The sequence below is a fragment of the Callospermophilus lateralis genome, chromosome 16 (genome assembly GCF_048772815.1).
Source record: "Callospermophilus lateralis isolate mCalLat2 chromosome 16, mCalLat2.hap1, whole genome shotgun sequence".
NCBI lineage: Eukaryota > Metazoa > Chordata > Mammalia > Rodentia > Sciuridae > Callospermophilus > Callospermophilus lateralis.
Genome location: NC_135320.1, coordinates 33,943,755 through 33,971,745, shown reverse-complemented (window position 1 = coordinate 33,971,745; position 27,991 = coordinate 33,943,755). Strand labels below are relative to the sequence as shown.

General features: G+C 36.4%; 2 protein-coding genes across 4 annotated transcripts in view; one reads left to right on the top strand and one right to left on the bottom strand.

Annotated features, from left to right (window-relative positions):
- Sbspon (somatomedin B and thrombospondin type 1 domain containing) overlaps positions 1-3,241 on the top strand; it is a 32,587-nt gene extending 29,346 nt beyond the window's left edge. Inside the window, exons 4-5 of the mRNA XM_076836284.1 lie at positions 812-988; positions 3,124-3,241. Of these exons, the coding sequence (XP_076692399.1) occupies positions 812-988; positions 3,124-3,241 (295 nt within the window). The remainder of the gene's footprint in view (positions 1-811; positions 989-3,123) is intronic.
- A 9,788-nt stretch (positions 3,242-13,029) lies between these two features.
- Terf1 (telomeric repeat binding factor 1) overlaps positions 13,030-27,991 on the bottom strand; it is a 31,169-nt gene continuing 16,207 nt past the window's right edge. For all 3 annotated transcript variants that reach the window (XM_076835425.1, XM_076835426.1, XM_076835427.1), the window contains 3 exons: positions 26,544-26,635; positions 18,067-18,173; positions 13,030-14,184 (listed from right to left, as the gene is read on the bottom strand). In XM_076835425.1, the coding sequence (XP_076691540.1) occupies positions 14,008-14,184; positions 18,067-18,173; positions 26,544-26,635 (376 nt within the window). In that variant the 3' untranslated portion in view covers positions 13,030-14,007. The remainder of the gene's footprint in view (positions 14,185-18,066; positions 18,174-26,543; positions 26,636-27,991) is intronic.

Here is a 27,991-nt window from a genome sequence, read left to right as displayed (position 1 = left end):
CCGACCTTTCTTTTGGTACTGGGAATTGAACCAGGGGCGCTTTACCACTGAGCTACATTCCTGCTCCCTCCCCCCCCTTTTTTTTTTAGAGGAAATAATTTTTAAAGTTTTTTTTTAATATTTATTTTTTAGTTGTAGTTGGACACAACACCTTTATTCTATTCTATTCTATTTATTTATTTATTTTTATGTGGTTCTGAGGATCGAACCCAGGGCCTTGCATGTGCTAGGAGAGTGCTCTACCACTGAGCCACAACCCCATGCCCCTTTAAAATTTAACATAATAAATAATAAATGTTTGAGGATATCCCTGGCCCCCTTTTTGAATTTTTAAAACAAGAATTCACATAGCTGCTCAGCCTGGCCTTGAACTTGTGAGCCTTCTGCCTCAGTCTTGTGGGTTGCTGGGAATTACAGGCATGTGCCATCATGCCTGGTTCAATTTATATAATTCCTTAGAACACAAGCCAAACTACCGAGGGCTGGTTTGCTAGTAAAACATGCCTTTACATACAATTTAGTGATCTGACTGGAAAGGATAGAGGCTATCTAAATCTGCAAATTTCTGTTGGCCAGATAATTCAATAATGGATTGAAAAAGAGTTAAAAAGCTTTTCTATGGTGGTCAGTCGCATGTGGTCAGCATTTAGTGAAAAAGAAACTTGAAGACCTCTGTGAGTCGTGTGTGACTTGTGAAGATGTGACTCCATGCTCCAGTCTGCCAGAGGCCACTGGAGACTTCCTAAGACTTTCCACAGTGTCAGGCCACCTCTGGTACTAGCAGGTGACATTATTACTTCTTTTGCCCTAGATACTGTATGGAGTTCAAGACAGAGTCCCTGACTCCTCACTGTGCTCTGGAGAACCGGCCCCTGACGCGGTGGATGCAGTATCTCCGAGAGGGATACACCGTGTGTGTGGACTGTCAGCCCCCCGCCATGAATTCTGTGAGCCTTCGTTGTTCTGGAGATGGCCTGGACTCTGACGGGTAAGGGCGGGAACTGATGGAAGGACTTGTTACTCATGTTGAGGATCTGTCCTCTCCACATCCAGAGTGGCTGACCAGTGTGTCACAAAAAGGCATGATCTGGGGCAGCGAGGAGGAACATCTGTGCAGCTGCCCCGGAGCCCAGGACTTCAGTTTTCTCTGTGGAACTCAGAGGCTTTCAGTACCACAACTGCATGGGTCAATTTGATTTGGGTCATTTAGGTTAAAGCTCTCAGATGACCACTGAAAATCTGTTTGCTCCAAAGCCACATTCTAAGACAACTTGTATCTGAATCTCTTAGAATGGAGATTTAAAATATGCAAATTCTTAATCCCTCTTCAGACCAGCTGAAATCAGAATTTGGGGGAATGGATTTTTGGGTTTTTTTTCCTGGTACCGGGGATTAAACCCAGAGGTGCTTTACCACTGAGCTACATCCCTAGTCCTTATTATTTGATATTTTGAGACCAGGTCTTAATAAGTTGCTGAGTCTCCCTAAACGGCTGAGGCTGGCTTCAAAAGTTGTGATCCTCCTGTCCCAGCCTCCTAAATCTCTGGGATTATAGGTGTGTGTGTGCCAACAGGCCTGGCTGATGTAGATTCTTAATAATCTCTTAGGTCAGAGGTCAGAAAATTTTTTCTATAAAATGCCAGAGCGTAGATATTTTTAGCTTCGCATCCTATACAGCAGCTACTATCTTAACTACTCAACTCTGACACTGTGGCATGAAAGCAGCCATACATGCTGTGTAAATCTTGGGCTTTGTTCTAACAAAACTTTATTTATGGATACTAAAATTTAAATGTGTCACAAAATATCATTCTTTTGATTTTTCCTTTTTGATACTTGAAAACGTACAAATTATTAACTCACAATCTGTACAAAAAGAGGCCGTAGGTCAGATTTGGCCTATGAGGGGTCACAGCCTGCTGACCCTGCCCAGATGATTCAAACCCACGGTGACATTTCAGAACTACTGCCCAAAGGGGCTTTGTCATGAAGTCACAACAGGGATAGAGTCATGGGCTCAGTTCTGCAGGGTAATAACTCCACATACATCTACAGATTTTTCTGAAAGAATTGATGCCAAAAAACATTTGCCATCCTGTAAATCTACCCTAGTCCTGGTAACACCATTTATAACTAGGAGAAGGGTCAACGTCACACTGGATCAGCTATTGGACAAGGACCAATTTAGGTCATACTTGGATTATAGTTTTAAGAATGTTAGATGAAACTGATCAAAATACAGATTAAGAACCAAAATATTGAACTTTCCTGTCAATCGTCATTCCTTTTGTATGCTTTAATACTTAATAATTTGAATTTGTGTTCATTAGTCACTTGTGCCCAAAGGAAGGCCTCTATTGCATACACCATACGAACAATAAAGCTGGTGAGGAATGCATATCAAATGGAACTTGATATTTAGATTTAATATTTTTCTGAATACCTCATCCATATTTTGACTTTAAATGATTCTATAATTCAATTTGTACCTAATAAAGTAAGTATTTAAACCCTGCTTAAGGCACTAGTGACTTTAAAAATAATAATTTTAATAATCTGGCTTCACTCTCTTTTTACTACTCTCATTTTTTCATTACAAAATCAAAGAATTGGAAAGGGATGAAAGAGGTAATTGGGTACCTTTAGAATTTAAATATAAATTGAAATAGCCATTCACCTTTATGTGGCACTTGTATTCAGATCAAGTGGGAGAATTGAACACGGTGAACACAGTGAATTGACTTTTTTTTGGTGGTGCTGGGGATTGAACCCAGGGCTTTGTGCATGCAAGGCAAGCACTCAATCAACTAAGCTATATCCTCAGCCCTGTGAGCACAGTGAATTGAACAAACAAGTCTTCCACCATGAGAGTGTCCTCAGATAGGGATCAAATGGAAACTTACTTTGATGGAATCTAAGGAAAAGAAATCCCCTTTATGGTTATTTAAAAAAAATTCTATTAGTAAGGAACTTCAAAATTCTGTGATTGGGGATTGAACCCAGCGGTGCTCTACCACTGAGCTACATGCCCAGTCCTTTTTACTTATTTTGGGACAGGGACTTGCAAAGTTGTGGGGGCTGGCCTTATTATCGTGACTAACACTTTCAAAAATATTGTTTCAGAAATCAGACTCTTCACTGGCAAGCAATCGGCAATCCTCGATGTCAAGGAACCTGGAAAAAAGTCCGGCGAGTAGACCACTGTTCTTGTCCAGCAGTTCACAGTTTCATTTTTATATAGATCATCATGTAACTATTTCAAGATGTGTTTTGTAAGCATGCTGAATATTGTTAGGTTGTGTGTAACACTTCAGAAACTCTAAAAACTGTTGGGCCCAAGTTCCTGAACACATCAGTGCCATACACTGAAGTATAGAAAGAAAACTTAGAGGCTAATTCTCAAGGAACATTCTCAAGGAATGTCTATATTTCTTACTTTTATAAGTTGAGGACTTAGAAAAGCTCCTGAGGTTTTATGTCCTCGACCTTCCATCCAGTCACAAAATATGTGTTGGTTTGCACTAGAATTACTATCCCATGCTCCGCTTTGGAGGAAGTTATTATTTAAGGGTAACTACACTTTGACTTGCATCCTTTTCTCTCTATTCCTCACTTTAAAAAGCAATGTTATAGAGCTGGGCACTGTGGTACATGTCTGAAATCTCAGCAATGTAGGGAGCTAAGGCAGGAGGACTGCAAGTTTGAAGCCAGCCTCAGCAATTCAGCAAGACTCTGTCTCCAAATAAAAAGGTCTGGGAATGTAGCTCAGTGGTAGAGCACCCCTGAGATCAATTTCCCATACCTATCCCCCCACCAAAAAAAAAAAAAAAAAAAACAAACCACACATATTTCCCATACAATATTCCATAAATCCTGAAACAATAATTTCAAGCAAATTATCCCCAATATTTTCCACAGGGCAAGTTGTTTAAAATTTCAGTGAGCATTTTGCAATGAAAAGCCAACCAGCTATGCTAAAAATATTGGGGGTGGGGTACTAGGGATTGAATTCAGGAGCACTTGACCACTGAGCCACATCCCCAGCCCTATTTTGTATTTTATTTAGAGACAGGGTCTCACTGAGTTGCTTGGCAACTCGCTTTTGCTGAGGCTGGCTTTGGACTTGGAATCTTCCTGCCTCAGCCTCCTGAGTCACCAGGATTACAGACGTGCACCACCTCACCTGGCTGTAAAAATATTTTGAAGAAGACATTTTCTTCAGTTAATTGAAAAGATTAGCGAAATGGCCATTTTCGGCAATAGAAATTCTTTTAAATGTTATAATTTTCATGAAGAGAAATTTTGCTGCCAACGAACGAAACAATTTCTTTCATTATGAAAAATTCTACCATTATTTGCATCTAACATTATTTCCAAAAGCTTAAAGCCTGAAGTTGAATGGAATACTCTTTCAGAGCCCAACTTCAAGTTTAGTTGAAGTGTGTGTAGTACTCTTTTTCTACAGCATGCATTTTCTTATGTTTGGGATGGAAGGCAGAGGAAGAGGCATGGATTTCACTACGAATACTGTGAGCTTTCCTACTGACATCTCCTGATGTCAGTCTCCTTCCTCTAGCAGATCACTGAACTCAAATTGACTTGGTGAGCTAAAGGGTCTGAGACAACAAGTCATTCTGCAGACAGCCACGGAGCCTAGATCCGGCTCCTCACTGGTGCTCAGCTTCAGTAATAAGCTGACTATGCCAAATATTTCAGTTTTGAAGTAGGCTTTATATTGAGAATATTTCCTTTGAAGGAAGGATTGACTCTTGAGATTTAAATCATATAAAATTTCTCTGAGTTCAATGTTATTATATAGTTATTTACTAATAAACAGTTTACTAAAATAAATATTTCTTTCTTTTTTTTTTTTTTTTGGTGGGGCGGGCAGAATACCAGGGTTCAGCACAGGGGCACTTTACCACTGAGCTACACCCACATCCCTTTTTATTTTTGACAGGGTTTTTCTAAGTTGTCCAGACTGACCTCAAACTTGCAATCTTCCTGCCTTGGCCTCTCAAGTCACTGGGATCATAGGCGTGTGCCACCATGCCCTAAAACACATATTTCATGTAATAACAGGATGACAACAGCAAGATAGAAAAGGGATGGAAAAGTCCCCAATATGTGATACTGAGAGTAGTAATATTTCTGACTGTATCCTGATTTAACTGCCAAAATTATTTTAATGGAAAATTAATGTTAGAAATTAATGATAAAAAATTTGAATCTCACCCAGGCTACCACTTCAACTATAATGTCAGTATTAACATTTTAAGCCCATTTTTTAATCAATTATAAAGCAAGATTTTTAATGATGTCTCTGGGTATTTTCCAATGTTGCTTAAAATGTTTATATCAGTAAATAAACTTTCTTATTACATTTACAAAAGTTCTTCACTGGTTTGACTAAAAAAAGAACCCAAAACTTTTGGAATGGTCAGAGAATGCATAAAAATTTCACCAAAAGAAAAATAACAACCACAAAAAAAAACCCTTTCATAATTTATAGGTAAAGGTGAAATAATCATTAAGAGCAATAGTGTGGGCTGTGGCTGTGGCTGAGGCAGAGCACTTGCCTCACAAGTGCGATGCACTGGGTTCGATCCTAGCACCACACAAAAACAAATAAAGGCATTGAGTCCATACACAACTATAAATAAATAAATAAATAAATAAATAAATAAAGCTCTGATGCATTTATGGTTCCAATATGTGTTCCAACACTTAACATAATCGTGTTGTATAAATCCATTTTTCACCTTACGCATTTTATTTTGGTGCATAACCACTAATTACTTTCATATTGAAGTTATATTTTTGCTACTTTTATTTTTGAGAAAATTTCCTAAGCTAGAAGACTATTAAATAATGGTTTTAAAAAGCTCGTTATTAATTCTAGCCAAGCTCTAGGAAACATGTCAGAACTGAAACATGTAGTCCATGTGATTAATGAAGAACCCAAAGTTTTTATTTTCAAAGTTAAAGATCAAAGTATTTAGAGGCCTCTTGGCATTCTTTTTTAATAAGCCCCAGTGTCAGGGTCCCTTCTGCAGGCACTCTGCCTTGATTTACAGACTCAAAATCACTTATTAGACTGATTTTCAAAAGTGAATGTGGAAAGTAATTTGAACAAAAATAAATATGCCTACCAGGAAAGAAGGGGAAAGGAATTAGAAATAATGATCATGTAGAAAAGTGGAAAAGAAGGAAAAATGAAGAGTCGGGAGTGGGGGGGACCAAGATGAACTATAATTGCACCAATCTTTTTTTTTTATGAGTCTTGCTTTATTTATTTGAAAATGTCATAATTAAGCATAAATAGCAATAATTTATATTGTTTGGGTCTCTTCTGGCATAAAAATTTTAATTAACCATTTTTTTCCAGGTAGGCACAAAACAGACACAAAAGAAACAGGTTTGTGCCCTCTAGTGAAGTTTCATACCAACAATTACAAGTTGACTTAGAAGGCAAGCCCTGGGTATTCTGCAGTTAAGCAATCAGAAGATGAGCATTTTAAAGGGAAGCGAAACCTCTAGGTTTCTGTGACAGATGCACATATTTACTCTCTCTTCGAACCCACTTGAGGTTACAGGACTTACCAAAGAGACCAAATCCATAAATAGATGAGAAGCTCAGTGATTTTAAAGAATCGTTGTGAAGATCGGAAGCAAATGACATTCTACTGATGGATGATGAGCCAGATGTGGATAGAGGGACCCGTTCGTATAGAGAAGATGGTGGAGTGAGATGTAAAAGCCATTCTTCCTTAGAGTGGGGAGCATCTTATGCTCCCACTGAGCACAAGATGAATTTTTTAAAAAGTTCCTTTCCCTTGAGGCAAATCTGTAAAACTTAAAATCACACCAAGGCACATTATCATGAAATTCCAGATCTTCAGATATATAGAAGAATCTAAAACCTGAGAGGAAAAGCCAGGTCACATGTAAAGGATCAGTATTAGAATAGTATTGAATTATTTATCTAAAGCAACATTTGAAGCTAGAATAGAGTAATAGAGTAAAATTTGGGTAAGAAGTTACAAAAAATTCTGTGTCCAATAAAATTACTATGAATCAAATGTGAGGCTAAAATGATATTTTCAGACATGTAAGATACAAAAATTCTCCATTCTGCTCACCCTTTCAGGGAGGAGGTGGTCAACTTAAACAGTAGTGTAAACCAGGCAGAGGGTGCAGGAAATGAGGAGTACTCAGGAGAGAGAAGACAGCTTGCGACTGGACTGGGACCAGCCTCCTGGGAGCAGAGGATGGATGGCTTCAATAAAACTACACCAGGGACTGAGGATGTGGCTCAGTGGTAGAGCGCTCGCCTAGCACATGTGAGGCACTGGGTTCGATCCCCAAAGGTATACATACATGGAATATAACTTATTAAAAAAAGAAAACTACACCAGTGGGATGGCCAACATATTTCAAGGGGTTTGTTGATTTTTGATTTGGTTAGAGAATTTAGAAACTACCCAGCTCAGGGGTAAATAACAGGTCCAGTTGTTATAATATAAACACTCAGTATTCATTAAGCCAAAAAACTGACAGTTGTGTTGGAAGCATGGTGGACCCCATGTGTGGGTAGAATGTCTGTTTGCATGGGAGGGTGCGGTTGGGGATTATGTAAGAGACCCAACATTTCATCTCACACAGTAAGAAGTCAATAATACTTTTCTTTCTTTCTTTTTTTTTTTTTTTGGTACTAAGGATTGAACCTAGGGATACTTTACCACTGAACTACATCCCCAGCCCTTTTTATTTTGAGACAGGGTCTCGCTATGTTGCGTAGGACTTTGCTAAATTGCTGAGGCTAGCTTTGAACTTGCAATCCTCCTGCCTCAGCCTCCCCAGTAGCTGGGATTAAAGGTGTGAGCCACCATGCCTGGTAGAAAATAGTGTTTTCCAATTTGAGTCATGTATAACAATTTCTTGTTTTAAAATTATGAACATGTATTCCTTTCATAAAAACGGAAATAAAAATTGGGGTAAGAAATTACAAAACAAGTATGATCAAAATATAACCATGCTAAGATGTGGCATGGTTCTGAGCCGCTGAGGTGAGGAAGAGAAAGAGACAAGGAGAGAAAATATAATTTACCTTGAAACTTCTTTGAGTTATATGAATTTTATGATACAGGATTTTTTTAAAATGAGTTAACTGTATTTATAAGCTCAAATGTAAACAGCATACTATATAATCATAATATAGATTTGTTGGTTTATGATTTTTAGAACCAATCCATACCTAAAGCACAAAATATTTAATTATTAACTAATGGACGGACTGCAAATGGTAAAACTAAAACCAAGCCAGTCAACCAACCCACCCACCCACCCTTTGACAATGTAAAAGTAATAGCCAACTAGAGGCAGGAATGGGACGCTAGGCCACACGAGGAGCAGAGGTACTGACTTCCTCACCCTACAGGGCAGGGCCAAGGAATTCTGTCTAAAGCTGATGATGGCATAAGAAAGAGAAACCCAACTACATGAATGAATCAAACTCAGGAGAACACAGGGAGGAAAGAGGGGTCCCATGAGGAGCTTAATGCCTGGACTTACATTGATGAGTTGCAATTAAGTAAGGTTAAGTGACCAAGGAATGAATGGAAACAAACATGTTATTTAGAATGAGAATGGCCAGAACACATGAAATTAAGAACCAATAGGATGATAACCTCTAAAAAGTAGAACTAGTGAGGTTTGGGGATAGAGCTTGGTTGGTAGAGTGCTTGCCTTGCATTCATAAGGCCCTGGGTTCAATCCCCAGCCCCCCCTCCAAAGAAAAAAAGTAGAACTGTGAAAAGCAAAAGCCCTTTTTTCATTTACTGCCATTCTGTATCCTTTTTAAAAAAAAATATGGTAGGATACAAAGAATGACCTAGAAAGATAGAAAAGGCTTTTAAAGAAAGACTCAATGGAGCTGATAGAGGCACATCTTGCCTTTATTCCTGCTGGGCTTTGCTGATGGTATAGCTCAATGGCAGAGTGTGGGCTTAGCATGAGTGAAGCTCTGGGTTCAATCGCTAGCACCAAAACCACAGAGTAACTGCCGGGCACGGTGGTGGCACATCTGTAATCCCATCTAATCAGGAGGCTGAGACAGGAGGATCACAAGCTTTGAGCCCAGCCTTAGCAACTTAGAGAGATCCTGTTTCAAAATAAAAAGGGTTGGGGATATGGTTCAGTGCTTAAGCAACCCTGGGTTCAAACTCCAGTACCAAAAACAAAGAACGAAAACCAGAATAACTGCCAGAAAGAATCCAATAAATTTTAAAGGAAGTAAACAAAATCAAGTTAGCAAACTTCAGTCAGTAGTCCAAAGCTAAGCTATTTATTTTTGTAAATTATGTGTAAATTAAATTACACACACACACACACACACACACACACACACAGGAGGGGGATTGTAAGTGGTATAAGAGTAATAAAATTATTTGTAAAATCATCAGAACACAGCTATACCCACTGATATATCGTCTAGGATTAATTCCAAGCAGAGTATGCACAGACTATGGCCTACAAAGTCTACAATATTTACTATCTGGTCCTTTATAGAAAGGGTTTGCCAACAACTCTTCCATATCCCAGGGCTTAGATTGTTAATATTTAATGTCATTACTGATGGGATTTGATGTAGGTTGTACCATTTTTTGTCCTCGTGGTTTTTGCTTCCCTCCTTTGTTTTTGCATAAAATGATTTTTAGTAAAGCATTTCAATCTCTATTGTTTTTAATTATCATTTAGTGTATTTCTAAATTTTTTGGTACTGAGGATTTCACCCAGGGGTACTTACCACTGTGGTACATCCCCAGTCTCCCTTTCCCTTCCCCAGTCCTCTGTTTTGTTATTTTCACACTGGGCCTCACTAAATTGCTGAGGCTGGCCTGGAACTTTTGATCATCCTGTCTTGGAGTCCAGAATCCCTGGATTACAGACCTGTGCTACCACACCTGGCTTAATGTATTTTTTAATCTAATGACCACAATATTTATAACTAACTTTTCTTGGTTTGAACTATTATTCCTAATATTATACTTCATGTGAAATGTTACCAGTCCTAGAAGCCAAACCCAAACCCCCCTAAGTGATCCATTCAATGGCCAGGACTTGGCTGCCAACATTCCAATACCTTGCCCTCACCTCTGACTCGGACCAATGAGAAAAAGCCAAATATGTTTCCTGAAACAATCCCATAAAATGTCTGCTGCTATTTGTGTCCAGTTTCCTCATGTCAAGAACTTCCGGAGTGTCTGAAGTTTGTTAGTTTTGCACTATAGTGAAGCCAGAATTAGACAGGCAGGCAGTATAGATATAGGTAAATCGAGTCAGGTCAGGTCAAGGAGGCCAATCTGAGTGAGTTGGAGACTGCCCCCTGAGGGACTGAAATGTTAATTCAGAGCCAGAGGCTGAAACTCCAGAGCCCTTCCTCCATCCTTATCAAGAACCTGCCCCTGCTCCAACCTATTGCTAAGGTATCCTGTCCCAGGAATTGCCCCTCCCTACAGAGAGCTATAAGATTGTTAATTAATGTGTCCTGGGCTCCTCCTTTCTGCTCTTCTCCCTTCAGCTCACCTGTTTCCCACTTTTTGGCCACCCCACTGAGCATTTCCTAGGCCTAGTCACACACACAGGAAGGAGACAGACAGGGCAAGAGAGCAGAACAAAGGAAGCCTAGGACAAAAAAGGGCAGAACATCTCACTTCTTGGGATACCAGGAAACCAGCTATGGTCCCTTTCTCCCTCCCGGGAGAAATCTGTTACCCCTTTTAAAATAAACCCTGCTTTATATGCTTGCCTCAGCACACTTCTCTAATGTTATACTTCAAAATGTGAGGAAGCAGGACTTTTCACTGGTTAAACAGCAGTATCAATAGTATAATGCTGTCCTGCCAGAAACATGTGCCTGCCATATACAAGGGATTGTGATGGGCTTTTGCTACAGCAAGTGCTGAATAAATGTTTATTTTCATTATTGGATGGTCTTCATTTATTTTCACAACTCAATGTTCATCAATAGCACAATAACTGGTGTAACTTTATAATGGAAAATGATGTCGAAATGAAAATAAGCCATAGCTACATACAATTTGGATTGAGTCAAAGATGATGAAGGATACTTACATTTCATTTAATTCCTTTAATGTCACAAGAGTGAAACAAAAAAAATACTCTCCCACATTTTGCAGATTGGATCAGAGTAGAGCAATTCTTCAACCCATGGCCAGGCCACCTACAACTCTGATTTGGCATCCTCCTTTTGTAGAACCTAAAGATCAGTCAGAGGTGCAGGTCTCTAGTACTCATGTTTTTCTCTGAATGTGTCCAGTCCTGGGCATGTCCAGACTCCTGGTATATGTGAGAGCTGGAGCTTCCCCCACACCTCTCTTCCCCAGCTGTTTCCTCTCAGGTTTTTTAGTCTGTTGCTGCTTACCCCATCCCTTTACCCAGGTGGCTGCAGATAGCCTATTTTAAAAAGCTTTTGACAACACCACTCAGGAGGTTGGTCCAACTCAGCGGTGAGGAGGTGTGTGTGAAACAAATGCAAACTTTTGAGCTTAACCTCAGGAACAAACAGGTCGAAATGCACAATCTGTTTTTTGAAGACAAGATCTGCATTGCAATCTTTGGCACTGGCACTAAGTTGCCACAGCAGTTGCCAACCTGAGGACTAGGGTATGGTAGGAGGTTAAGGAAAAGCACCAAAACTTCAACCAAAATTTAATAGTTTTCAACCAGGAGCAATGGTACATACCCGTAATCTCAGCAACTCAGGGGACTGAGGCAGAAAGATCTTGTTCCAGGACAGCCCCTCACCTTGGTTAGCTCAGTAGTAGTACTGGTTTCAATCCCCAGTACCACACACACACACACACAAAAAAAAAAAAAAAAAAAACTGTTTCATGAAGTATTTCCTTGGTTGTTCTAGGTTTGTACTAGATATTGAAGTTCCAAAATTTTGACTCTCTTGTCAACTTCATGGTTATTTCAGTCGAGGGCCAGATCTTGGGAGTTCCCTATACTATTTTTGGTGACATCATGTTACATAATATTTAAAAATGATGAGACTTTAGAAATAAAGGATAGATTAGTGGTTGCCAGGGGAGGAAAGTATCATTATACAAAAGCAACTTAAAGGATTCTCATATGATAATCGACTGTTCAGGATCTTTGATTCTGGTAGAGAGATGAATGCAAATGATAAAATTGTTTAGAACTACACTCTAAGTACAAAACTTGGGAAATCTGAATAAAATGAATGGATTCCACTAGTACAATTTCCTGGTGGCGATATACTGCAGCTTTACAAAATATTTATACTGGGGAAAACTGAGCTAAGCATGTAGGGATCTTTGCATTGTCTCTTAAGACTCCATGTATATCTACAACTATTTTTATTTTTTATGCAGTGCCGAGGATCAAACCCAGTGCCTCACATGTGCGAGGCAAGCACTCTGCCACAACTCCAGCCCTAAAACTATTTTTAAAAAATCAATTTTAAAAAAAAGTAAGTCAGAGGATTCAGATGGGAGGGATGTTTTAGGAATATGCCACCAAAATTACTGAGCTTATAAAATTTTTACATATACACAAGTTAGATGAAAAGAATGTTATGTTTAAATAAATCTAAAATAGCTTTTAATAAAACAGACTTTTAACAAAGAAAGCACCAAACTATAGTATAATTGATGGTGATTTTTCTTTTTAAGTATATGAAGTAACAAAGCATCATACAATTAATGGCAATTTAGATTTGATGGTTTATGGTTCATGTTTGGAATGAGGTGGTTGACTTATAAGTCTGTTTTGACTTAAGGTACTTTGGCATTAATCATTGATGTCCTGGATAAACACAATATTTTTGGTATAATAGGACAAACTGAGTCAGGAACCATACAGTAATTATTCATGTTTCTGTTTATACATAAAGGACAACATAATTTCACGAGCAACCAGAAAGTAGTATAAAAAAACTTTAATAAGAAATGGACAAGATCATAAAATATTACATATGGTTTTAATGCAACTACCTCAATATTTCAATACTTGTTTGCTAAACAAATCACATAACACAAAATGCTAAATAATTCTATTAATATTTGACTAGGACATCTAAATAAATTAATGAAAATTCAAATTGTCTAGTAAGGTATGTTTAACCTTATTTATTAATACTATATAAAGATGATCATGGTGAATACAACTTAAGCATTTACAGAATACTATTTATGTCCAATATTGACATATTAAATCAAAGCATCCCAGAGAACTCAGTATCAGGTTATAAAGAAGCTTTATTTAGCTCGGTGTGGTGGCACATGCCTGAATTTCAGCGACTCAGAAGGCTGAGGCATGAGGATTGCAAGTTCAAAGCCAGCCTCAGAGATTTAGCAAGGCTCTGATCAACTTATCAAGACCTTATATCAAAAGTTTAAAAAAAAAAAAAAAAAAAAAAAAAAGGTGGAAAAGAGCTGGGGATGTGTCTTGGCAGTTAACTGTCCCTGGATTCAATCCTTAGTATCAAAAAAGAAAACAAAAACAGCTTTATCTATCACTCTATTAACAAATGTTTTAGTAATTAAGTAGAATATTAAGGCCATAAATCAAGTTTCCTATAAAAGGACTATTACTGTTCACTTAGTGAGAAAATTCATTTTCATGCTGTGTCTTAGGAGGCTGAAGGTACCTTATAGACACAAAATAGGTAAATAAAAAAACGGATTTTTTTCCTGTCAGGTTTCATTTTTTTACTGGAACAAGATTTGGGGATGGAGTACTGAATTTGGAGTTAACATATTTACACTTTATCAAAATTAAAAAATTCTTGAAGAAAAAAATGAGGCATGTAATTTTACTCTATAGCACAAATCTTTGCTAAACTAAAAATAATGCTTTAAACAAAAATTTTGAAATACATCAACGACCAATAAGTTTCAAACAAAATGTAGTTATCAAAATATTTAACTGTCCTTTATCAAGCTTCAACAAATACATTCAGTTTTCACTGTCTGAGCAAATCAATTTTAGTTTCTTCATAGTCCTCCATCTGTCTTTTAACATGACACTTGTTCGGTTGTTGAATTTATAATGTGATAGTATTTTAGACCAGTTTCCCTCTCCATACTTCCTCACACCAGATCTCAAATTCTTGTCTTCTTCCCAAAGCCATGCCTTTTAAAAAAAAGTAGAAGAGTTATTTCTAAATGATTCTGTAAGAACACCCCACTGTTCTTTTTTAAAGAACAACTGTTTTTTGTTAAAATAATACTTACAGTCTCTTAAAGATGGAAGAATTTCTCTCTATATTTCTTACAAAACTTATCTAAACATTTTAAGGGTAATCATTATTGCTGTTCATTTTATATAAGCTCTAGGACAGCTAGAAAGCAACAGAGCTACTTGGTTTCTAGCCAAACCAATCTGTCCAACTTAAGGTACATTATTTCTTATGATGTTTTTATATATTATTCCACACCTCTAAACAGAGTTTATAAATGTTTAGTACTTCATTAACAAACTCAGTGAAAATCCTATTCTTCCAACATTGAGGGAAGTATATGTGTGTGTATATAATAAATTTTCAAAAATACAATTTAGGGCTGGGGTTGTGGTTCAGTGGTAGAACACTTGCCTAGCACGTGTGAGGCCCTGGGTTCAATTCTCAGCACTGCATATAAATAAGCAAAATAAAGGTCTATTGAAGAAAAAAAAAATTTAAGAAATAAAAAATTTAAAAAAATACAATTTACCTGGGCACAGTGGCACATAGCTATAATCCAAACAACATGGAGACTGGGGTAGAAGGATCCCAAATTGGGGGGCCAGCTTCAGAAAATTAAGGAGGCCCACAGCAATTTAGTAAGACCCTGTCTCAAAAAATAAAAAGGGCTGGGGATGTTGTTCAGTAGTAAAGTGCTCTTGGGTTCAACAACTGCCATAAACCCAAGACAAAACAAAATTTAAAACATTTAGGGCATTTTGGAAGAAAATGATAACATTTTAAAATAAAATTGAATACCATACATAGAAAAATCACTGACATTTGGCATTTGCTACAGGTGACTGACTAATTACTCCTTATGGTGGCAAGGAGAGTTTGATCATCTGTTATTATTTAATTTTACCAGATTATGTGGGAAATGTCCAAGAAGACTTCTGCATTTTTAGACTTACTTTTTGGGGGCAGGGGAGTGGCGTGGGGGTAGGGGCTAACTGGGGATTGAACCCAGGGGCGCTTAAACCCTGTGTTACATTTCCAGCCCTTTTATTTTTTATTTTGAGACAGGGCCTCGTTGCTGAGGCTGACCCTGAATTTGCAATCCTCCTGCCTCAGCCTCCAGAGCTACTGGGATTACAGGTGTGTATACTACACCTGGTTAGACTTCCACATTTTTAAAGAAAATCTAGTTTATCATCTTGACTTATTTGGATGAGGGGAAAAAAGTGAACTCATGTGCATTATTGATTGGAATATAAAATGATGCAGCCACTGTAAAAAACAATATGGTAGTTCCTCAAAAAATTTACAAATAGAATTACCATATGATCCAATGAATGATTCTAATTCTAGGTATATACTCAAAAGAAACGAAAGGAAGGACTCAGAAGAGATATTCATGCATTCATGTTCATAGAAGCATTATTCATAACAAGTAAAATGTGGAAGCAACTTAAGTGCCTATCAATGGACAAATGGTTAAAAGATGTGGTGTATAAATATAATAGAATATTACTCATTCTTAAAAAGGAAGGAAATTCTAACATATGCTACAACATGAATGAACATGGAACAACATACCAAGTGAAGTAATTTAGACACAAAAGTATTACATGATTTCACTGATATGAGGTGCCTAGAACAGTCAAATTCAAATATAGTTGAATGACAGTCGCTGGCAGAGGAAGGCAAGGAATGGAGAGTTACTATTTAATGAGTAGAACAGTTTTAGTACACTTTGAAAGTCACAGCCTAGGACATAGGCTCACTAAAGAATGAGACCTATACACAGAACTTTTGAATGCTTCTCCCTGTCTCACAACATTTTACACAGGATTTCAACTAAAAGAGGTGCCTTAGATCTCTATTAAGGAGCCTCAAGAGAAATCCAAAGGTAACTAGAGACAAAAATAAGGACACTGGAGGAAAATTTAGCCTCCACACCAACAGCTACAGCTAACTTAGTAAAGCACAGCCTAACTCCAAGCTAGACAAACATAAAATCTCATAATAAGCTGGGTGTGGTGGCACACACCTGTAATCCCAGCATCTCAGGAGGCCAAGACAGGAGGAGGATCACGAGTTCAAAGCCAACGTCAGCAAAAGCAAGGTGCTAAGTAAATCAGTAAGACCCTGTCCCTAAATAAAATACAAAATAGAACTGGGAATGTGGCTTAGTTGTCGAGTGCCTCTGAGCTCAATCCCCAGTACCAAAAAAATAAAAAAACAAAACAAAACAAAAAACATAACCTCACACCAAAGGCAACATGAAATAAATATCCATCTATCAACAAAAATTGCAAGCATGTTAAAAGGCAAAATAGTTTCTGAAGAGATGAAGCAAGCATCAGAACCACACTCTCAAGCAGATAATCACAGAAATTGTCAGGTTTGGAATTTACAATGATTATGATTAATACACCAAAGCCTCTGAGAGAAAACCAGACCACATGGAAGTACAGAGGGGCAAATGTAAGCAGAGATAGGAAACCTACTAAAGAATCAAAGGAAAATGCTAAAACCAGCAACACAGTAACAAAATGAATTGTCTTTTGTGAATTCTTTAATAGACTAGACAGAGCTGAGGAATCAGTGAAGAGAAACTTCTCAAATCAAAAAGCAAAGAGGGAAAAAAAGAAAGAATAAAAAGACAGGAAAAATTTTCCAAGAACTTCAGAAAAATCACAAAAGATGTAACATATTTATAATGGGAACACCAGAAAAAAAAAAAAAAGAGGAATAGGAGATTTGATGTAAAAGTGGCTGAGAATTCTCAAAAACTAATGACAAAGAACAAAATACAGACTGAGGAATCTTAGAGAACACCAAGTAGGGTAAATGACAAAATATCGAAATCTATATACATCAATTTCAACTGCAAAAAGAAAATCAAGCATAAAATTACTTATGACTTTGTGGTCATATACAGTGGCATAAAGTCCATATTTCTCCCTTTGAAAATTCACCCAAAGTAACAAGGAAATAAACAAAATCCCAAACTCTGAAGAACAGAAACTAAAACAAAGTGTGTTGTGGGGGTGGGGGGGTGATTTTCTTTCTTTCTTTTTTTTTAATAACAAATCTTAACAGGGATATGAGGAAGTAGGGCACAGTTACTTTGCCTTCAGATCTCAGAAGGTCTGTGGTGTATAATTTTCCAAAGTAAGGAACACACCATGAAGTGCACACCCTATATCCCTGGTGTGCAAACAGCAGAAGCTTCCTTCAACCAAATATCACTCCAAATGGTAAAGAGAGCAGGTTTAAAAAAAAAAAAGGAATCAAAGGGAAGTAGTATGAGTAGCAAACAAGTCAAAAGTAGAAGCTGCTTGTTAAATTCATTGAGGGAAATATCAAGGCCAATATAACTTGAGTCACAGATAATATTGCTAGTGGCTTGCAACTTGATGCTAGTTGTCCATCACACTTCAATAGGAACCATCTACAGATTGCTTGTCAAGAAAAACAACATCTGAAATAAAGTGAAAAGTTCCAGAAACAATAGAGTAACAAGCACCAGATTTATTTACCTGCTGTAAAAAAAACAATAGAAAAATTAGATAAAATAAATAAAAAATAGTCTGATATTGGACAGATGGTACAGGACTATACCAAGTGAGGAAACAAATACGTTAAACCCTAAAATTGACTTGCCTTAATAAAATTTTCTAATCAAACAATATAATTCTTTGTTTTTACACATAGAAAAATCTTACATTGAATCTGTTGGAAGAATGAAATATAAAAGCTTTTAATGTGGATATAAGTCTCATCTTACCTGTAATAAACTGACTTTATGTTATAGCTTTGTTCATAAGTATTATAATTTAAGATACCTGTTTTTTCCTAGGTCGCTGTTTTTTAGGAGTTTTGGGTTGTTTGTTTGAAACATATACTCTCTTGCTTTCAGTGACTCTTCTGTTTTCTTCTTTTTCCTTTCCACCTAAAATTAAAAATATTGCCATCAAAAATAATTTTCACATAAATGCAAATCAAAACTACACTGAAATTTCATCTCATGTCAGTCAGAATGGCAGTCATTAAGAATACAAACCATAGTAAATGCTGGAGAGGATGTGGAACAAAGAAACACTTTTACACTTCTGGTGAGATTATAATCTATATCACCACTATGGAAATCAGTACAGAGGTTTCTCAAAAGACTAGGCATAGAGGCACATGCCTGTAATCCCAGTGGCTCAGGAGGCTGAGGCAGGAGGATTGTGAATTCAAAGCCAGCCTCAGCAACTTAGCGAGGCTCTAAGCAACTCAGAGAGACCCTGTCTCCAAATAAAATATTTTAAAAGGGCTGGGTTAAGTGCCCCTAGGTTCATCTCTGGTAACTAAAAAAAAAAAAAAGAGAGAGAGAGAGAGAGAGAGAGAGAGAGAGAGAGAGAGAGAGAGAGAGAGAAAATCAGCATGCATATACACTTGCATACCCATGTTTACAGCAGCATAGCCAAACTGTGGTATCAGCTTAGGTGTCTATCAGTGGATGAATGGATAAAGAAAATGTGGTATATATACATAACAGTTTTTTATTTAGCCATAAAGAAAAATGACATTATGTTATTTGCAGGAAAATGGACAGAACTTGAGACCATTATGTTAAGCAAAATAAGCCAAGCTCAGAAGGTCAAGAGTTATAATTTCTCTCTAATGTGGAAGCTAGAGAGCAAAAAGGAAAAGAAAGGTGATGGTGGTGGGGGTTCCCATGAAAATCAAAGAGAGATCAGTAGAATAGAGGAAAGGAATCAGAGGGAGGGGAGAGGAGAGAAATGGGAAATACTAGGGAACATTATTAGTCAAATAATATTGTTATATTGTGTACACGTATAAATATGTATCAACAAATCCCACCATTGTGTACAACTGTAATACACCAATTTAAAAAAAAAGTTGGAAAACTGTTCACATTAAAGGAAAAAGAGAAATTACAATTTTAGAAGCTATTACAAAGTTTCATCTCTTCTTAGCTATTTAAAAAAAGAACTCTGCATGTTTAATTTTTTCTTTCAAATCTGGAAGCAGTAAGGTACAAGAATCACAGGTGTTTAAGATCAGAGGGAAGGGTGTTTTAAGTCTAGCTTTTTTGTCATTTAATAAGTCATCTTCCGGGCTGGGACTGTGGCTCAGTGGTAGTGCACTTGACTGGCATGTGTGAGGCACCGAGTTCGATTCTCAGCACCATGTATAAATAAATAAAATAAAGATCTGTCAACAACTAAAGAAAAAAATTTAAAAAAAAAATAGTAAAGCCTTCTTTCCCTGAGCCTGTATGTTCATCATCTGTTAAAGAAAGGAAACATATTTATCACAAGTGATCTTTGAAATTTTCTTATGATAATGTTTAGGGGTACTTGACATATAAAGTATATATAACCTTTCCCTCAGTCAGTACAGTAAAACAAAAAATAAATGTATACATGCAACAGAAAAGAAACAGAACTGTAAATATTGAATGATGATAATTATTTAGATAGAAAACCTAAAAGAATCTACAAATAAGTAAAAGGAATTAGCAGGATGGTAGGCTATAAAATCAACACATAAAAAACAATGGGATTTCCATACACTAATAATTAGCAAACAGTTAAACAACAGGAGTCAGGTACAGTGGAGCATGCCTATAATCCTAGCATCTTGGGAGGGTGAGGCAGGAGGATTTCGAGTTCAAGATGTGCCTCATCAACTTAAACAAGACCCTTTTTCAGTGGATGAATGGATAAAGAAAATGTGGTATATATATATAATAGTTTTTTAAAAACAGCAATAACAACAAAAAACCCACAGGCTGGGGATGTTGCTAAATGGTTAAGTACCCCTAAATTCAATCCCTAGTACCAAAAACAAAATCAAAACCAAACAAACAAAAATCACACCAAGAAAAAAAATCAAGACCATTTACATTAGCAAGAAATGAATTCTTAGACGCCGGGTGCGGTGGAACATGCCTGTAATCCCAGCATCTCAGGAGGCTGAGGCAGAAGGATCACAAGTTCAAAGCTAGCCTCAGCAATGGTGAGGCACTAAGCAAAATAGAAAATGAATAAAATAAATAAATAATAAAATAAAAAATAAATAAAATAAATGCCTCTAAATAAAATAGAAAAAATGGCTGGGGATGTGGCCCAGTGCCCGATTCAATCTCTGGTACCAAAAAAAAAAAAAAAAAAAAAAAAAAAAGAAAGTGAATTCTTAGAAATAACTCTATCAAAGTGTACAAAAACAATGTGTAATAAGTTATAAAGCATATACACACATACTTATGTATATATAAGTAAATATAGTTCTCTAACATAATTTTATTTTTGGTACTAGGAATCAAACCAGGAGTCTGCATCCATACTGCACAGTCACATCCCCAGCCCCTTTTTAAAAAATATTTATTTTTTAGTTATAGTGGACACCGTATCTTTATTTTTATGTGATGCTGAGGATAGAACCCGGTGCCTCATGCATAGTAGGCGAGTGGTCTACCTCTGAGCCACAACCCCAGCCCTTTTTGTTTTTGATTTTGAAACAGAGTTTCCCTATGTTGCCTAAGCTGACCTTGAACTTGGGATCCTCCTGCCTCAGACTTCCAAGCTGCTAGCAGGATTGTAGGCATGCACCACTGCACCTGGCTAAAGAAATTTATTTATGCATAGGAAGAAATAATATAATTGTTAGATCTCACTAAAATGATCTGATGTAATTTCAAATAAAAATTTTAAAAAGGTTCTTTGAGAGGTAGTCCACCATAGTCCCTGAGCATCCCTGTAGTTCTGCTAAAAGTACACCGTTATTCATACCCTGGTACCATGCAGTTTCTATAGCTAAGCAGATAAGTCATGGAAATCACTATGCAACTGTTCTCTCCTGAAGGAGGATACTGGCTTGTTTGCTATTCACAACAATGTCATGTGGCGTACTCAAAAAGTGCTAAGCATTCGACACTGAGTTCCTCAGGTGAAATACAATCTGCTGCTTTCATATCATCAATCTGGGTTCACTGCATTGCCCATGAGACTTAGGGTTAGTGAATAAACACAACTATAGTGATTATCATGCAATTATACTGTAATAGACTGTCTTACTCTTGACTTGGCACACCTATGGAGTGAAAGGTTTATTGCTTATCATCTCCATGGTTGGGATTTTTTTTTTTTTTAACTGACAATATGGAAGACCAAAATACTTTAGAATAGAAAAACACTCCTGAAGAAGAATACTATCTACCACATATTTGGTTATTACAAAACTACAGTAATTGAAACAATAGTGACCAAGAAGGTCCTGGGTTCAATTCCAAGCACGGCTAAAATAAAATAAAATAATGAGACTATACTATAGCATCATTGCAAGAATGGACCAAGGTACTGGAAATGTGATGTATGTATTCATTGATTTATTTTGGTACCAAGGATTGAACCCACTGGTGCTTAACCACTAAACTGCATCCCTAGCCTTTTTCATGTTTTACTTTGAGACAGGGTCTTGCTAAGTTGCTGAGGCTGGCTTTGAACTTTTGCTTCCTCCTGCCTTGGTCTCTGGAGATGATACTGGAATTATAGGTGTGCGCCACTATGCCTGGTTGGAAAAATTGTTTAAGCAGATACTAGAAGGCTAAAAAAAAAAGTAAAAAAGGAATTAAAAGTTAACAGATACATATGTATTAACAGACAAATTCAGGATTATAGTTGGGAGATTTCAACACCTCTCTGTAACCAGTAGAACATGTAGGCAGGAAAGGAGTAAGAATATTGAATATTTGAGTAGCATATTAACTTGACCTGACTTTTTTTTTTTGGGGGGGGGGGCTACTGAGGATTGAACTCAGGGGCACTCAACCACGGAGTCACATCCCCAGCCCTATTCTGTATTTTATTCAAGACAAGGTCTTACTGAGTTGCTTAGCGCCTTGCTTGTGATCCTCCTGCTTCAGCCTCCTGAGATGCTGGGATTACAGGAATGCACCACCACACATGGTCTAACTGACATTTTAAAACACCCCATAACAATAGCAAAACTGCAGGATGCTCAGGGGCCATTATTCTTCTCAGGTATACATAAAGAGTCTCCAAGAGAAATCATATTCTGGACCATAAAAAAATCTTTTATAAAATAAAAATTCTACAAGTACCTTCTCAGACTAGACCAGAATTAAATGAAAATCAATCACACAAAGACATGTATAATATCCTTAAATTATTTGGAAGTTAAACAAGCTACTTCAAAATAATCCATAGGGCCAAGAAAAAGTTTCTCAACAGAAATGAAAAAAATACGTTGAACGAAATGAAAATCCAACATGAAATTTGTGGGTACAACTAAAGCAGAAAAAAGGGATTTATAGCATAAAACAGACAATAATATTAGAACTATCTGAGCATGTAAGGAAAAAAAGAAACACCTATACAGAATTATGGGAGAAGTCAAATTAACCTCAGACTTGACCACAGTAGCACTTGAATCAAAGTTTACAAAGCTGTGAGAAAAAGGTATTCCTAGAAAATATTATATGTAGGTAAATCTTTTTTTCTTAATTTTTTTCTTTTTAGTTACATACGACAGTAGAATGTATTTTGACATATCATATACGTGGAGTATAACTTCTCATTTTTATGTTTGTACAGGATATGGAGTTATGCTAGTTGTGTATTCATATATGAAAATAGGAAGGTTATGTCCAATTCATTCTACTGTCTTTTCCATTCCCATTCTCTTTCCCTTTCCCCCACTGTCTACCCAGTGAACCTCCACTCTTCTCCTACTCCCACCCTACCCTCACCTACTGTGAGTTAGCATCCGAATATCAGAGAGAAAGTTTTTTTGGGATTGGCTTATTTCACTTAGCACAATAGTTTCCAGTCCCATCCATTTACCAGAAAATGCCATAATTTCATTCTACTTTATGGCTCATTAAAACTCCATTATGTTGATATACCACATTTTCTTTACTTACCTGCTGAAGGGCACCTACACTGGTTCCATAACTTAGTTAATGTGAATTGAGCTGCTACAAAGATGTGGCCTGTATCACTATAATATGCTGATTTTAAATCTTTTGGATATATGCTGAGGAGTGGGATAACTAGGTCAAAACGGTGGATTTATTCCAAGTTTTCTGAGGAATCTCCATACTGCTTTCCATAACTGTTGCACCAATTTGCACTCCCACCAGCAATGTATGAGTGTTCTTTTTTCCTCACATCCTTACCAACATTTAGTGTCACTTGTATTCTTGATAACTGCTATTCTGACTGAAGAGATGACATCTCAGTATAGTTTTAATTTGCATTTCTCTAATTGCTAGAGACATTGAACATTTTTTCATGTATTTGTTGACTGTATTTTTCTTTTGGAAAGTGTCTGTTTAGTTCGTTTGCCCATTTACTGATTAAGTGTTAAGGTTTTTGAGGTCTTTATATATCCTGAAGGTTAATGCTCTATCTGAGGTGCAGGTGGCAAAGATTTTCTCCCATTCTGTAGGCTCTCTTTTCACATTCTTGATTGTTTCCTTTGCTGAGAAGTTGTTTTTTAGTTTGATACTATCCATTTATTGATTCTTGATTTTACTTCTTGTGCTTTAGGAGACTTGAAGAATTCAGTTCCTACACTGACAAGAGAGATTTGGGCCTACTTTTTCTTCTAGTATATGTAGGTAAATCTTTTAAGCAAAAAAGAGTAGACGTTCTTGGACATGCATGAATTTAGAAATTATAGTGTCTATAAGCCATTTTTTTAAAATCCAGCCCAAAAATAAATAAAATAAAGAGCTGAGGATTAAGGGAATCTTGGTAGAAGGATTTCGTAAATAGATCAATTTAAATATGATCAAATTTTTACAGGAATTATGGCTACAAAACAGGTTACAAATCTTGATTACATAAAACGTTAAGAAAAATGGGCATTGGTGGGACACATTTTTGCTAAAAACCAATCAACAGCCAAGGCTTAAATTTATATTTGTAGATGCAACTGGACCCAGCCTTTCAAAGCATTTCATATTTATTCTTGATTTTGGAGAGCTCATACAGTGATGCTTCTTATGAAACAATATTTGAAATTCACTGAATCCTTCAGATCTACTTTAAAATTTAAATTATATATAAACATATTTGTAGATAACATGTGGTAATATTTTTCTAACCTTTAAGGACATGGGTCTGCCTAAAGTCTGAAAGTCTAATTTCAGATTCTGGTTAGGGTAGGTTCTGCTCACATACTATATAGCAAAGGGCATTTTAATTAACCTCTTTTTATCTCAACTTCTACCTTGATTAAAAAGGTAGATTTAAATATTAAATGAATTCTATATAAAGAACTTTTAACACAAATAGTAATGATTATTTGTCAAATGCTGGTGAAGTTTTTCTGCATAGAAGGAATCTGGATGATTCTTTTCTTTCAACTTTTCTGAAATATTTGATTTTCTTCCAAATTAGTTTATCAATTTTATAAACCAAATATTTGTTTTTATATTTGTGCTATCAAAGATGGCACCCAAAATTCATTTTAAAAAAAATGAAAACCTTTTTACAACCAAACTAATATCCTCTAATTGAGAGGACACTTGGTACTATTTAAGTAAACTAGATTTTTAAAATGCTAAAAATCACAAGTCCTTATAGAATCAATATCCACAGTCACTGTAAACCCCTCTGAAACAAGGTTATAGTCTTCAGAGTTTAACTACTGATGAGCTATGTTGAGCATCAACAAGTGTATGTTTACTGTTACTTGAATTTTGTATTATGATATTAAAAGCTCAAGAAAAGGCTCACATTATTCTAGTTTATAATTATAATTTTGAGACATTCTGTAGTAAGAGATGAAGAAATTCGATTTTGGAATTTACCAACATTAGGAAAATAATGGAGTTTCAGTTTTTTCATCTTTAAAATGAGAGTGATGACAGTATTTACAAATGTGTTTTAGCACTATATTCACAAATATTAGCTAATACTGGCCATGTCACCAGGTATCAGATCTGAATACATTTATTTAATAATATTTATTGAAGGCCTACTTATTGTACTGAGTATTCAGTTGGTAACTATGAGCATGGAAAACAAGCCTAATTTTCTTAAATCTCTTATTTTTTATTCTGATCAATAAAGATGTAGACCTAATATTTAGGTTTATACCTAAATAATTTACATTAATTTCTCCATTAATACAGTGCTTAGAATAAAATATCGGTCAATGCATTTTTGTTAAATGAATACATACCAAGAAGGAACTGATAATCAAATAACAATTGAAAATAATTTCAGACCGGTTTTCAGAAGCTATCCAAGCCAGGTATGACAGCACACACCTGTAATTCCATCAACTCAGGAGGCAAGGATTGCAAGTTCAAGACCAACCTCAACAACTTACCAAGACCCTGTTTCAAAATAAAAAAGAGCTGGGGATGTAGCTCAGTGGTAAAGTTCCCCTGGGTTTAATCCTTGGCATCAAAAAAAAAAAAAAAAAAAAAAAAAGTAGTAATAAGGAAAATATATGGGATATATAGGTTCTTCATATGGTCAATCCTCAGATTCAATTTCTAAATTTATCTATTCTCTAAAATTTGTCTAACTCCAAAAACAATACTCATGGAAGTTTCCAGGTCCATTGGTAGACGTGTCTTTTGTGGTTGATTTAGTGACATATTTTTAAATCTGGAAATGCTGTCTAGTGTTTCTCAGAGCAAGAAGGCTGTGATGCACCTTATAGAAAAACAGATGTTACACAAAGTTCGTCAAGGCTTGCATTGTAGTGCTGGTGGCAGTAACTCAATGTTAATCAATAATAAAGTGCCTTCTTTAACAGCTAATAGTGTTTAATAGTGTTTTCTAACAACTGATCAATACACAAAACAAGATTATGTATTAATCAGTTAGTTAAAAAAAAAAGTTGTGGTGAAAGGCTCAGCGGAATCTAACTTTGTATTTTTCCTAGGGATAATGATTCAGTATCTGCTAATTCAGTGCTCTCAAGACTTATAATTATCTGTGAATAATGAAATCTGAGTGTATTTGTGTCTCAAGAAAGTAATTACTTGAAGATGAAGATGATGAATACACTTAAGGTAGAAAAGAAGATGAAGATGATGAATACACTTAAGGTAGAAAACAAGTTTTACTATGTTACTATGTTACAAGCAAAAGAACTTTAAGCATTCAGAACTTTCTAAATTAAGTATTATCTCAAGTAACTATCATATTCTTTGTTCTCTTGTTTTCTCAAGTGTCTTGTATGTTGCAGGGTGACCTCAACTTTGAGGATCATTTTTGAGAACACAGCATCTTTCCAATTTTAAAACTACAGTAATAGTACTTACTTTGAAGAGTTCCTACTCTCTCCTCTTTCTCATTAAAGTCTTGCTGCCAGCTTCCATGTTTCAATTTGGATATGAAGAGATTCTTGTGAGACCTAAACAAAAAGTGAAAGCATGTGATTCCAGAAAGACTAGTAAAGATAGGGAGGAAAAGGTACATGATTTATCACTATCTCTGTTCTAGGATCTTTTACTTTGGCCTGCTTCCTTCCATGCTCTCCTTGTTTAGTGTTTCATGTTAACGTTTGGTTTCTTAAGACTTCTGTTGTCAGACTTCCCTCTTTCATCTCTTTTCTCAGAAATCAAGACTCTACTGGCCTTCCAATTAGATCAAGGGGGGGGGGAGAAATCAAAACCCTCCAACTTTCATTCTCCCTATGGCTTTTGAGTTTATTTCCCCAAAAAAGAAATTCCAAAATTCCTTTATATGATAGCAGATGTAGGCTGTCTGAAATTACAGGATGTGAGATATATATATATATTTACATGTTTATAATTTATATATATATATTTAACAACCCTGCAAAGTTGGTAATACTCATTTAAATAAAGGATTCAAAAAGCAGAGTGCCTGAGCTTAGACAGCTATATTATCTACACCTAACTAAAACGTAGGCTCTGCTACATTGCTATCCCTACAAATACTCTATTCCAGTTAATGATACTTCCCCTCTTTCCCTCTCCCAAAAGTTTTTCTTGTGCTCTCTGGAATGCCATTCTCAATGGCTTCACTAGTTTCTCTATCTCTGCCTTATCTAAAATCTAGCTCTTCTTTTGGGACATTTCTCTTCTTTCTGGCTTTCTCAAGTGGAGGCTGGCTTAATCTTCCACTCTCTATAAGCCACAGGTTCCTAGAGGTGGATCTTCATAGTATTTTAGTATTTTTATTGTTCTTTTGTTTCCTGTGCTGGGGATAAAACTCAAAGCCTCACACATGCTAGACAAGCAATTCCTCACTGAATTACATCCATAACCCCAATATAGTTTTCATTTACCAATGGATACCATGTTCAGGAGCCTGTTTCCCCACAAGTCTCAGTTCTTGAGGAATCAAGCTCCTGATATATATCACCTTTTATCAATTCTCTATAGCCACTCACTATCCCTCAAAGAACTTCCCATCATTCATGGACCATTTTCTACACCTAAGTGCTGCCATTATGAATAATTTCAGTGTTTGTGGACAAACCATAGAACATCCTGGCTTCTCAAATCCTCATCTTCTTTTTTTTTTTTTTAATTTTAATATTTATTTTTTTAGTTTTCGGCGGACTCAACATCTTTGTATGTGGTGCTTAGGATTAAACCCGGGCCGCACGCATGCCAGGCGAGCGCACTACCGCTTGAGCCACATCCCCAGCCCCTCAAATCCTCATCTTCAACAATCTCTTCCACACCATATTAGCCACCCTCTCCCATGGTTCCATCAAGCATCCCAACTACTCTATTCT